Source organism: Pleurodeles waltl, chromosome 9 (genome assembly GCF_031143425.1).
Source record: "Pleurodeles waltl isolate 20211129_DDA chromosome 9, aPleWal1.hap1.20221129, whole genome shotgun sequence".
NCBI classification, from domain to species: domain Eukaryota; kingdom Metazoa; phylum Chordata; class Amphibia; order Caudata; family Salamandridae; genus Pleurodeles; species Pleurodeles waltl.
In genome coordinates this window covers 1126496911-1126510440 of record NC_090448.1, presented here as the reverse complement: position 1 = coordinate 1126510440, position 13530 = coordinate 1126496911, and the positions used below count along the sequence as shown (strand labels likewise).

At 45.5% G+C, this 13530-nt stretch overlaps 1 protein-coding gene across 1 annotated transcript in view; it reads right to left on the bottom strand.

The window, feature by feature from the left end:
* LOC138260415 (galectin-related protein-like) overlaps nucleotides 1-13530 on the bottom strand; it is a 47774-nt gene that overhangs the window by 25989 nt on the left and 8255 nt on the right. Inside the window, exon 2 of the mRNA XM_069208875.1 lies at nucleotides 6890-6978. Within this exon, the coding sequence (XP_069064976.1) occupies nucleotides 6890-6978 (89 nt within the window). The remainder of the gene's footprint in view (nucleotides 1-6889; nucleotides 6979-13530) is intronic.

Genomic DNA, 13530 nt, shown 5'->3' with positions numbered 1-13530 from the left:
CAGTCGCCACATGCTGAGTATGCCCTGTCATTCCTATAGCAGTCAAAGGACTCGTTTTACCTATGAGGGGGTCAATCACCAAGTACAAGTCACACCGAGTATTACTTGCATGTTGCAGAGTTCAGTCAACTGTCTGGACAGGGAGATGACAGAAGGAGCCCACTATGAATATTGTATCTAGTGTCCTATTACAGCAAATCATTACTGCCTTCTAGGTCCTTCTATGTTCTAAATACCTAATGAGTGAGCAAGCTTTTAATGTTAATAAGGATGGCTACTCCACTTTTTTTTTAGAACAATTAGTTCCCCCTTGTTTCACTGGATCTCGTGTATGTGTACTGCTAACTACTGTTGCCCCTCATTTCTATTTCACTTTTATTGACTCAGTTGCCTGTTAGGGTTTTCCTTAAATAAAAGTGTGGGAACAGAACCATATACTCCAAAACTCATGACACCATAAAATTCAAATCATCCTAATATTATCTCAGGTGGTTCTGCTCTGGGGTTGATATTGAGTTAAAAGGCACCCTTCACCAACATCGGACCCAATATTAGTTAGCAGAGTAACAAACAAGTGGAACCAATCAATAAATGTGGTCTAGGTCAGAAGACAAATTAAAGGGTTTCGTTATAAAATCTCAAAATAGAGCAGTAAAGACTAAATGGATGCAATGAAGACTCAAATGCAAAGTACAGAGCAGTTTAAAATCAGAAGTCCCAAACTGAAAGCAAAATCATAAAAAATTGGACAGAATCCCTAGCCAAAAGGTGTTCTAGAAAATCTCTGGCTCACCCCCAAAGCCAAGGGGTTCTAAAACACAATTCTTCCATAACAAATTAGAAAGAAACTCAGTCTTATTGTGTCATGTTCAAAAGTAACACATTTTGGATAAATCACAGTGCCTGTTGTAATTCTAATGCTTACAAAACTAACCCACTTAAAAAAACGTCAAGCAGCTTCTGCACTGTTTTAACCAGGAATGTGCACAATAATATGAACCATTACAACCAATAAACCACATACTAGTAAAAAAAAAAAATTATTTTTCCCCCCCAATTTTATGTATTCAGGCAAACATATGCATACCATTCAAAACAGTACCGTATACCATAAGCATATAGATGATAAGGCAGCTCCACCCGGGTTTCCAAGCAGAGCACCTCCTCGGTATCCGTGCTGCCAATCTGGGCTCTCCGACAAGTGTGTTAGAGTTCAGTAGATAGGTTTTAATTGGGCATGAGTACCTTCATGATAGTCCATCTCTGAGTGTAAAAGGTTTCGATTGTAGCAGAGGTGAGTAGGCAGATCAGTACAATCGCATTATATAGTACATTGAACATCGACAACTAGATGGGGATACTGCAGTGCATGTTTACATGGTTCAAGCATGCAGAGAGAGCCGACAGTGTGCTCCAGCGGCCTAGACAACAAAAAGAGGGTGGCCAAGGCCCGCAGAGGGAAGAGCAGACACCCAGCAAGCAGTCATACAACCAAGTCGAGCGAGGGGGAGAGGGAAGCCCCAAGGGGTTGGGGGGAAGAAGAGTGGGCAAGGCGCCAACCGACCGCATTAAGCCTCGTGTCCGCAACCACTAATTTCTGGCCCCATGGGGTTAGTCGATCTCAGCACTCAGATACTGGGATTCGTTCGCCAAGGTTCCCCCATCTCCCACCTCGGTCTCCCCATGCAACCCCTCCATCATACCACTCCAGGCCTCCAAATCCCGCTCTGCATGCTCATCCGTATGTATCTTGCGGCTCAGCAGTCACCCATTCAAGAAGATCAGTCAGCCAGGTATCATACGTCGGGGAGTTGGGATTAGCCCGCTGGATGGAATGCGCCTCTTGGCCAGTACAAGCCCCAGCTGCGCAAATCTGTATGCCTTTTTCGGGGATGAGGAGCAATCCCAGCAAGCAGTGCCGCTTTGTTACCTTCACTCTCACAGTCGTTGCAGCCTTCAGCATCTGTACTGTCTGGCTCCAGAAGGGTTGTAGGGAGCTACATGTCCATATGACATGCCAAAAAGTGGTTGGGTATATGCCGCAGCGTGCACGCACGGCAGGTCATGTTGGGAATATTCTGTGAAGGCATTGTGGTGTCAAATATGCTCTGTGCAAATAGTAAAATTGTGTCAGCTAAAATCTAGCATTGCTAGTCCCTTCCTGCACTAGCGAACAGGCCCTATTCCATTCCTCGTCTGTTAATTGAGTTCCCAGGTCCCTATCCCACATTGCTTGCGCTCCATGCATAGGACGAATATGTACTGAATATAACTGTCCCCTCCACTTTTTCTATAGTTTTTGTGCTTCAGTGTCCATCAAGTACGTCTCCTGCAGGACAGCAATGTGTGCACGTATGCATCTGAGGTATGTGTGTACTCTAGCGTTTTACAAAGGAGTTCAACCCCCTCACGTTCCATGTAATGATTCGCACTAGACTTGGTCTATTCTGATCAGCAGTCGCAGCGCCGCCCCCGTCTGCCGCCCCCACTCAGCCCGGGCCCCGCACATCAGCCAAGCGCGCACAGAATAGAGCAAACCTCTCTTCTCGTTACAATGCATGCAGTACACCAAGTTTAATAAAACGTAACTCCAACATCAACCAAGAACCCCATACAAACACCCACATCCCTCCCCGGGTACACCTCCGAACAACTAGTGTCTGCCCAATCTGTGTGTGAGTCCTGCTATCTACTCCAGAGATCGAGAGGGGGGAGCGAGTTCGCTGCCCCCACTCGATAGCAGGTATCAGCTCAGGATGGCATGGTTTGGCCTGCAAGCAGCTCTCCAGCACCCCTCCCACAACCATCCAGACCACACACACACTGTTCTTGATTATCTAAACTTTATCGCTACAGTAAAGATCATAGAAGAATAAGAGGCAGGAGCCTCATAGATGATTAGAAGGATTAAAAGGTAAGGGGTTAGAAGTGGCTAAAGTAGGGAAGTGAGCTTGTAAGATTGCCCCATCCCTGTTAGTTGTTGCCGTCCAAGTCTCCACTTGCCCCCAGCGCAGACAGAGCAGCTAGAAAAAGAGAGGGAGGAGGGAGGGAGGAGGGAGGGAGGAAGGGAAAGAGCTAACTTTCTCCGAGCATGGCAGGGGCCCGGTCACAGCATTAACTCACAGATCCTCTTTGCCGCCACCAGGTGTTGGCATTGTCTAAGTCTGGGGTTGGACCCTCCTCACCCCGTAGCGACCCAGTACATGAGGATGTCCCTGAGGTGACAGATTCCACCAATAGTCTCCTCAGGATCCTGTCTCTTTCGCTCCGGGCTCAGGGTGCCATCTGGGCACACTATCACCCTGTTGCAGCGGCTGGTACGGTGGCGTCTATTATTCCTGCCTGCATTGACCTGCGAAACTCCGATGCCCTAGTCCTCTCTGCAGCCTCTTCTATGGGGAGTCTCCGGGGGTCACTCACCCCTCTGAGTTCCAGCCAGTCCTAAAATGCTTCTGGTGTTTGGAAAAAGTGCGAGAGGCCGGCGTGGAGGACCTTAGTTTTGGCTGGGTATAGTAGCATACAGGTGTACCCCATTTCTTTTAACTTTTGCTTAACGCCTACATATGATTGTCTTTGGAGCTGGACCGCCCTCGTATAGTCAGGAAAGAAGTGTATAGTGTGATTCTCGTATGTGGGATCACTGTGTTTGCATACTACCTGTAGGATAATGTTGCGGTCACTATAATTGAGAATATTGGCCGTAATCGGTCTGGGGGAGCCCATGGTGGTGGCGGGTGGGGGGCTAGGGCTCTATGTGCTCGCTCCACCACAAACACAGACAACAGTGGGGTTGTGGGCATTGTCTTCCTGATTCAGTCCTTGTGGAAGGTCTCCGGGGCCGTCCCCTCCGCTCCCTCCAGGAAGCCCACAACTCGCAGATTACATCTCCGTGCCCTCCCCTCCGCATCATCAGCCCTCACAACCAGTCTGCGCATTTTAGCCTCAAGAGTGGATAGAGTGGCCTTCAGAGCGTCTATGTCTGTCTGCATGCCATTCACCTGCTGCTCAGTGGCAACCAAACACTCCGCTACCACCCTAAGATCAGCTCTCAGCAAAAGGCCTGCACCGCCTGTCCAGAGACCTCAATGGCTGCCAGGATCTTGGTCTCGGTGGACTCGCACACCTTCTCTGTAGGTCCAGGAGGTTCTCTTTCCAAGCACTCTTGGCCGTGAACTGATCCATCCTTGTCTGCAGTGCACCTTTGTTCGATCTGTCTTTACCCATAGTGTACAGGGCCCACAGCACCGGCCTCTGCCGATCTCTCTAATTTCCGGCGATCGCGTCATGGGCAGCATGCAGAATGTGAGGTCCCCTTATTCGGCGTGCTTCCCCTCACTCCCAAGCCCCATGGTATCGTACCCACCAGGTGGGGCCGGCAGCGGTTGCGACTCCAGGTTGCGCCACAAGTTTGGACTATGCAGGTGACTCGGCCCCCTGCACCTCCCGGGGCGCTCCTCAATTCTGCAGTCAGCACCGCAGCCAGGAGGCCTGTGGGGTGGTGTCCAGGCGGGGGGGTAGACATCATCCAGATCATCTGAACCAGAGACAGAGCTCCAGCCTCACCTCAGAGACCCCAGCTCCTCTCCTTAGCTCAGCTCAGAGCTTCTCCAGTCGGTGCTGTGCAACGCGCAGTCCAGGTAGGCCACATTCTTAGTGCACCGATCAGCAGTTCAGGTGTCGCCCACTCACTCACCGTCATCTCCCTCGGCAATGCAGTCCCTCCGCCGCAACTCCACAGCCCCCTTATCACAGCTCCCTGTCTCCAGCTGGGTCGCTGCGAGGGGACCCCAAGACCGGGGCGGCGTCCAACAGCTCAGCGTCAACCAAGAGGGAGGGGGGAGGAGGGAGAGTAGAGCAGGCTATCCACACCACACGGGGCGCTCGCTGCCAGGTTCCACAAGGTTGGGGGCCCTGGACCGGGTCTGCCGCGTCAGATGCCGCCGGCTCAGCGCACCTCGTGAACTGCGGCAGCCATGTTGGTGTCAGGTGCTCTCCACTAGCACGGCTGTGCAGCGCAATTTCAGGCATTTGTGCCCTCCACAGTCATCTCATCCCGGCTCCCCAGCTCCCGTCATCAAATCTGCCGGGTCTGCAGGTTATTGGCGGATTTAGGGGCCAGGAGCGCTTGGCTAATGTGTCACGTCGGCCATCTTGTTGGTCACGCCCCCATACCAGTAAATATTGATAGGCCCAGCAACGGAACTAGAGCGAAGGACCTTGAAGAAACATTTACTTTGTGATTATGAGGCAGTCCACCCACAATAGATACACACTAGGAAACATTTCTATCACATCAGTTTTGACTTCCCTCTGTGGAGCCTATGGGGTGAGAAGATGCACAAGTGGACGAGCTGGGAGATGGAGAAAACAGCTTCCATGTTATCCAAAATGCCATTTTGTAAAAAATGTGGCAGAACTAAATTACTTTAATAAACAGACTTCTGTAAGTCATTTTAAATTCATCTCAACTGCCATATTATTACTTCAGAATTTATGCACAGGATCCATTATACAAATTATAAATACTCAATGTTAGGTAGCACACACATTTAGGAGTGTAAAAACTTTAACAAAAGCAATGTCCAGATTTTTACAGCATGAATAATTCAATGTCTTTTTCCTCTAAACAAAGTGGGACAGGCCATTCAAATTTGAGGAGTGAACACTGATTGGTTGGTGGTGACAGGGATGAGCACATATTGCTTGAGTAGAAGCGCTGGTTGGTGCGAGCAATTATCAAGCATCTTTGTCTCAGCGAGGTGTATAGTAAAATTATGGAGGTACTCCCATCAAAGAGGAAGGGGAGGGGACAATGTAAGAAAGGTTCTGATACAGAGTGTGCTCAAATAGAGATGATGTGAGAGGAACAACTAACATAGGATGAGATATCAATAGTTATCATAATGTATCTTCTCTGAGTCAAGCTCTGCTCAATCCTACGTGCAGTGTAATGTGTGGGAACGAGCTAAGGATAAGCTGCATAGGGGCCGATTTAGAACTCAGTGCACAAGTTACTACGACATAACAGTGACGGATATCCTGTCTGCCGAAATCTAAATTCCATTATGTCCTATAGGATTTAGATTTCGGCGGACGGGTTATCAGCCACTGTTATGTAACCCTGCCAATATCTACATCAGATCCATAGTTTGATAGTGGCAGGCCTCTGCTGCATTTCCCAAGTTGGAACTGGTTATCCCTTGAATGCTGGAGCCCATGATATTTAGCTGTCAGTGGTGCACCCTTGTCAGAGTGGGGCCAGGATTGGCTGATATATCTGCACAGCTCTTTCAGACAGCAATGTCTCTGCCATGGCTAGGAGCCACCCCAATGTTGGCTTTTTGTGGACCCTGGAAAAGGTACGGCTTTCCTTTTGGCCATAGCTGGTTAGATTAGCAGGTAGGATAGATTAGAGCAGGCCATCAGTCAATTCATATTGTGAATATTTTGCTGTTAATACCTAGGATCAGGAAATCTTCCATAAGTGGACATAAGTTCCTTCTCTCATTGCACAAATCCAAATGTACATCCAAAACAACTCCTACTGCATCTGTCCGCCATTTGTGAGGGAGGAAAGTGCCCCAGACAATTGTAATGGCTTTGCTTTAGATGTCAGCCTCTCAAGAAATTTAGCAAAGCATCACCAAGGCCACTGAGCTGCCAGTGGATTGTGACAAATGTCAAACACTTAGCGGTGGTCATTATTTACACTAGACTGGGAAGACGTTTGGTCAATGAACACATCATAGCTGCATAGAATGTCTGATAGTACGGTGATAATGTACTAATGTGGACCTGTGTTTATAGAATACTGCTATACAAACCTAAAGGTAAGGCAGTAACCCTGAGCACCACAATACACCCAACACTGAACTGCTGACCAACATACCTGCTCGGTTTATGACTCAGAATGCCCATAACTGTGAGCCGCATGGCTGGTTTCATTCCTCCTTTGATCTCGCCGACATATTCTTCCACCTGCAAAAATTATAAATATTTACTCATGTGCTCTTCCACCAAGCACAGTGTGCTTCTATGTCCTTTTGCAGTATGTCAACCTGACTAATATTAGCCTCTGGAGTAATAAGGACAAACATCATGAAGATTAGATCAAGCTGTATGTGAGAATTATCCCTATTACATCCTGACCATATTGATGAGTGTACCACTACCCGATGTGTATCTCATCAAGGGCTCAACTGATCATATTTAATGCATTCTTATAGATAGATGTACCGTGACTGATGCTTCAAGTAGGCATCGTCTTCAAGACCGGCAACATGATATCCAAAGCAATGACAAACACTGCACAGTCTACCCAGAGGAAACAGTGAATAGCACAACACAGGGATCCAGGACACCTCCAGTCTGGGAAAAACTTGTAAACTACAAAACACCCTAGAGGAAGTAATTCACCAGCCACACACTAATTACCTGATTCACAAATTGCACTTTTGAGTAGATTTACCACTTTTCGGTATTCATAAACTGCACTTTAGCACTATCTTACAATTTTGTAGTAAATTATACTTTTGCAGTAAGTCCACTACCCATGTTCAGACACTGATACTGCAACACACTCCCATAGAAAGTAATGGAGATAGGGACTTAAAATAAAAACCTTAACAAATAATGTTATAATAAATTAAATTATGTAATTATTTAAAATAGTTCAAAATATAAACAAATAAATATAAATTATTGTGAAAAACATGCATAATAACTGTATATATTTATTATTTAATTGTCATGCACACACATATATACATATATTTTTATACACACACACACACACATCTCAAAAGCATTCTTGCTCCCAACAGAATGAAAGCATATGCACTCAGGATTGTCGAAATGCTTGACTTACACAGGGGTATTAGATTCATGATTTCTACAAAAAATGGAGTATCGCTAAAGGCCCATTTGGGCTATACGGAAGACATGAATTGTGCTATATGTCTACATTAGTTTGGAGGCTTCCTAACTGAATTTTATACGTAAAATGTTTTATATGCCCACGTGGGTTGTATTTTGGTGCACGTAGGGGTACTGTTATTATGCTCTGTATTGAGAGAAATGCATTGCTACATGCCCAGTTGGGCAACATTGACGTAATGTACTGCAGCATATGTCCATAACTGGTGAGAAGCTTTGATATTAATATTTATATTAATTTCTTTAATTTTGTACATTAACAATCATCCTTTATTTTGAAAGTTTTTAGTACATATCTTAGAAATTGGATCTCTAGTTGGAAGTCAGTTTACACCCTGTCCAAGCAGGGACCCTCACTCTAGTCAGGGTAAGGGAGATACAGAGCTCAGATAGCCCCTGCTCGCCCCCTTGATAGCCTGGTACAAGCAGTCAGGCTTATCTCAGAGGCAATTTGTAAAGTATTTGCACAAACACATGCAGTAACACAGTGAAAACACCACAAAATGACTCCGCACCAGTTTAGAAAAACAGCCAATATGTATCTAAATCAAGCAAGACCAAAATGGCAAAAATCCACCATACACCAGCAAAGATATCAAATTCTAAAGTAAAAAGAGTCTTAGGGCCTGATTACAACTTTGGAGGAGGTGTTAATCCGTCCTAAAAGTGACGGTAAAGTGACGGATATACCACCAGCGGTATTACGAGTCCATTATATCCTATGGAACTCGTAACACGGCTGGTGGTATATCCGTCACTATACCGTCACTTTTAGGGCGGATTAACACCTCCTCCAAAGTTGTAATCAGGCCCTAAATCCATAAGAATCAATGGATGCGTTGCTTTAGCACAAAGTACCTGGCATGCGTCAAAAATGAAGCAGCAGGGGTGAGGGTATGTCAGAAAAGCGAATGATGTGTTGATTCCTTACTCGCAAGTCAGGCCGTGTATCAATTCTTTCTCTGCCAGTTAAGTGATGCGTCAAGTCTTTCCTGGCAAGGAAGAGACGCATCGATTTCAGGGCAGGCAGCCACAGGTCCATGCGGTGATGTTTAAGTTTTAGCGCCCAGGGACGATGCATGGAAAATCTGGGCACATGGTAGCGATGAAGCCGCGCTGAGCTGGCGATATGTCGATTTCTGCAGCTGCGAGGCAGGTGCTGCTTCGTATTTACAGCTGTGAGGTGGGTGCTGCATCAATTTTTCTGCCGCTTGGCTCCAATGTGTGGATTTTCATTTAAGATCTACTAGCTTCTCCTTCCAGGGGCCTAGGGATTGGTGATTGGATGTGTCACCACTTGGCAAGCCAGCGGTCTCAGCAAGAGAGCCCAGGTGCTGGCAGGTGAAGTCTTTGATGTCCCTGAGACTTCTTAACAGGAGGCAAGCTCAGTCCAAGCCCTTGGAGATATTTCACAAGCAGGATACACAGCAAAGTCCAATCTTTGTCCTCTCCAAGCAACTGCAGGCCAAACCAGAAGAGCACACACAGCAAAGGGGCAGTGCTCCTCCTCACAGTTCTTCAGCTCTTCTCATTGGCAGAGGTTCCTCTTGAACCAGAAATGTTATAAAATTGTGGGGTCAGCAGTCCAATACTTATACTCATGTTTGCCTTTGAAGTAGGCAAACTTCAAAGGAAAGTCTTTGTAGTGCACAAGACCTATCCTCTTTCTTGCCATTCCCCAGCCACACTCTAGGGGATTGGAGACTGTATTCTGTGAGGTCAGGCACAGCTCTTTCAAGTGCACGTGTCAGCTCCTCCCTCCCACTCTAGTCCAGGAAGACTAATCAGGATATGCAGGACATACCTCAGCTCCCTTTGTGCCACTGTCTACAGGGAATTCACAAACAACCCAACTGTCAGTCTGACCCTAACGTGGATGCAGCAGCCAAGCAGAGGCACATAATGGTTAAGCAAGAAAATGCCCACTTTCTAAGAGTGCTGTTTTCAAACAGGCAATCTAAAAAACAACTCTACCAAAAGATGTATTTTTAAATTGTGAGTTCAGAGACCCCAAACTCCATATCTTTATCTGATCCCAAAGAAAAATTGCACTTCAAATATATTTCAAGGGAATCCCCATGTTAACCTATGGGAGAGATAGGCCATGCAATTGTGAAAAACGAATTTGACAGTATTTCACTATTAGGACATGCAAACACAATCAGAATGTCCTACCTTCTAAATATTCTGCACCCTGACCATGGTGCTGTCTTGGGCCTACCGTAGGGGTTACATACATGTAGCAAAAGGGAAGGTTTGTGCCTGGTAAGTGGGGTACACTTGCCAGGTCGAATTCACAATGCAAGGCTGCACACACAGACACTGCAATGGCAGGTTTGAAACATGCTTATGGAGCTACTCATACGGGTGGCACAATCAGTGCTGAAGGCCCACTAGCAGCATTTGATATACAGGCCCTGGGCACACATGTTGCACTATATTAGAGACATTCCAGTAAATCAAATATGCCAATCATGGATAACCAATCACAATCACAATTTACACAGGAAGCACTTGCACTTTTTCACTGGTCAGCAGTGGTAAAGTGCCCAGAGTACCAAAACCTGCAAAAAAACAAAGACCAGCACACAGTCAAAAATACAGAAAGCAGAGGCAAAAAGACAGAGGAAACTACGCCAAGGATGCCAGGTCTAACAATACTGTTTTCCTTACTAAGAAAATGCTTGAGAGCAATATATCTTTTTTTTAGGATGGCACTTGTACTGATATATCACCTCAAGTCAACGACTTAAGACCTGGCTATTCGAGCAGTAGCAACCCCACCCCCCAAGCGCCTTGAGACCCTAACGGGTGAGTAGAGCGCTTAACAAGTGACTGATTGATTGATTCTATTGTTAGTGCACACTTTTAAAATGAATTTCTTTGTCAACAGAACATGTTTGCGTGAGCAAGTATGGCAGGCCGAACCGTGTTGCATTAAGTAGTGTCACAGACTTGAATAAATCATGGATTTCGAAAGTTGTGAGTGCGCATGCTTCCATTCTATTGGAAGCGAGAATATTTTTGACATTGACTATAGTCGGTACCGCGCTCAGCATCATGCAACTCCCCCGTAGGGCAACGCAATGTAAAGCCTGCCCTGAGGTAACTCTAACTCACGTCCCCACCATGCATGGTTTTCTCATCAACAATTTGACTGCAAATGTTGCAGTGATATTATCAATGATGTGATAGAAGATGCCATGAGTGATGTAATATCTGAGGTAATTAGCAGTGCATGGTAAGGGTGCGAGTTATAGTTTCTTGAGAGAAGTATAACTATAACTGCTGAATTTCTATGGTTTTGTGTGTGTAAAATCTGAACCTAACTATAAAATCCTATAATGTTTGTTTTTTAGCAAATTTTTACGTTTTTTTTAATTCTATTTCCTAACTATAACATCCCTGTAACCTTTGTTTTTTCAGTGAATGTCTAGGGTTTTTTAACATAAAGTAATATTTAATTACCATATGTTAATCCAACTGATGCCTTCCGCCATGTGCAGCACGGGTTGGCCTCAAGGCCTGCAGATAACCCCCCACATGCAGCTAACCCCACACTGCGGGTCTGTGAGTGGGTATGTGGTGGTGTGACTGGGTGCGGTTTGTTGTGTGGGTCGGTGGGTGTGTGAGTGTATGAGTGAGTGTGTGAATGCATGTGTGAGTGGCTGTGTGGGTCTGTGACTGGGTGTGCGGTTGGTTTTGTGGATCTGAGAATAGGTGTGGCTGTATGGGTGTGTAAGTGGGTGTGTTAGTGGTTGTGTGGGTGTGTGACTGGGTGTGGTAGGGATTTTGTGGGTCCGTGAGTGGGTGTACGAGTGGCTGTGTTGGCGTGTAAGTGGGTGTGTGAGGGGGTGTGAGGGGGTGTGTGAGTGGCTGAATCGGTCTGTGACACGTGTGGTAGTTATTTTGTGGGTCTGTGAGTGTGAAGGGTTGTATGAGTAAGTGTGTGAGTGGGTGCACTTTTTTAAATTGGGGTCTGGATCCATGGATCCATCATGGATTTACATGGGTGTACACGCTGAGCACCACAGAGGTACCGCAGATCTTCGCACGCACCACAAACACATTTTTGAGCAATTTCTTGCCCATGAGGGGTCCCTCAGAGACTCCTCCATCAGTGCCATGGGGGCAACATACCTCTATCCTATTTAATCTTTATTACCACCCCCCAGAAACCGTGTCCTGATTGACAAAATGGGCGAAGAACATTTCTCTCAGGTTGTGGCCAGCCAAACATGGCACTGCTGTTGGCGTGTGGATCTGGAGATCCATCACAGTGGATCGGCGGTGGAGTCTCGTCTCTCGATATCAGTACTTAATTTGTGCTTGTTGTTTCCGGGCCGGCACTTATTCTTCTGCCTCAAGTATTTATTGCGAGCAAAAGACACAGATGGGAAAGACGGAGGACGAGAAAAACGAAAAAGCGTCACAGTGGGAGAACGCAGAACGCTATAAGAGTGAGCTGAAGGGGCAGAGAGTGGCTTTAAATGGATTGATGAGGCCCAAGATGGCTTTAGGATTACGCTGCCTCAGTATCCTGTGTTCGCACATTTAATTGCAGCAGCCACGTGTTTAAGAGTAGGGCTTTCAGCACCGGCATGTTTTTATTTACAAATCAAGCACCGCTCGATATACCTAAATCTTTTTTCTTCAATAACTCCAAAACTACTGAACAGATTTACACCAAATTACTACAAAAGATCTGTCCAGACCAAGGTCTGACAAATTTGGTGTAATTCTATTCAGTGACTGTTAAAAACTGTAAGGGTCTAAACTGCTGCCTTGATATTTACATGCAGTTCCTTGATGTTGTTCAGAACTCACTGCTATTCTACAACAAGGATCTCTGCAACAAAAGCAGTAATGTACTGAATTATCTACAAAAAAGTACATATCTAAAAGCACAAATGTACTGAATTATCTTCAGAAAATACATATCTGTGACCTATATTTTACCCATGTGCTTTGCACCAAGCGTTAACCACTAGCGTTATCTTGCCGTTAATATACCATAAAAATTGCTGAATACACAAAGTTTCCTGTAGCAGGTGCCTTAACCCCTTAAGATATCTCAAAATACAACCTGTTTTTATGATCCCCAATTAAGCAGGCACAACAGATTGTATCACATTTGTCCTTGTTGCACTTTTCTTTTGGGCACAGTTTTAAAAAAAATGAATTTCTGTGTAAAGTTTTTAGGACTTGTGTTAGCATAAATGTGGTAGTTGTTGCTATTTTCTTGATAATATTAACTATATGCTGCTTCTGATGTGCAAATCCAGGTTCTCATTTCTGGCTTTGTAGGGGGCAAATTCTCAGGTTGTTTATTCAACCCTGTAAATTTACATTTTTGTTTCATTTTAGAGGGATAATGTGCACTGTCTCAAGTTTCTTCGCTACACCTGTAAAGCCTCTTTTGCTTCCATTCCGCTATGTGATCTCCATTGGAGCCCCGTGTACGAAAACATATATATTTATCTTGTTTACGATTGTACTTTAGTTTCTATACTTACTGGGTTTTGGCGGAGCATGTGGTCTCAAGAATATGATTCACAGACTAGTTTTCTTTTGCTAATAAACATTTTCAGACTT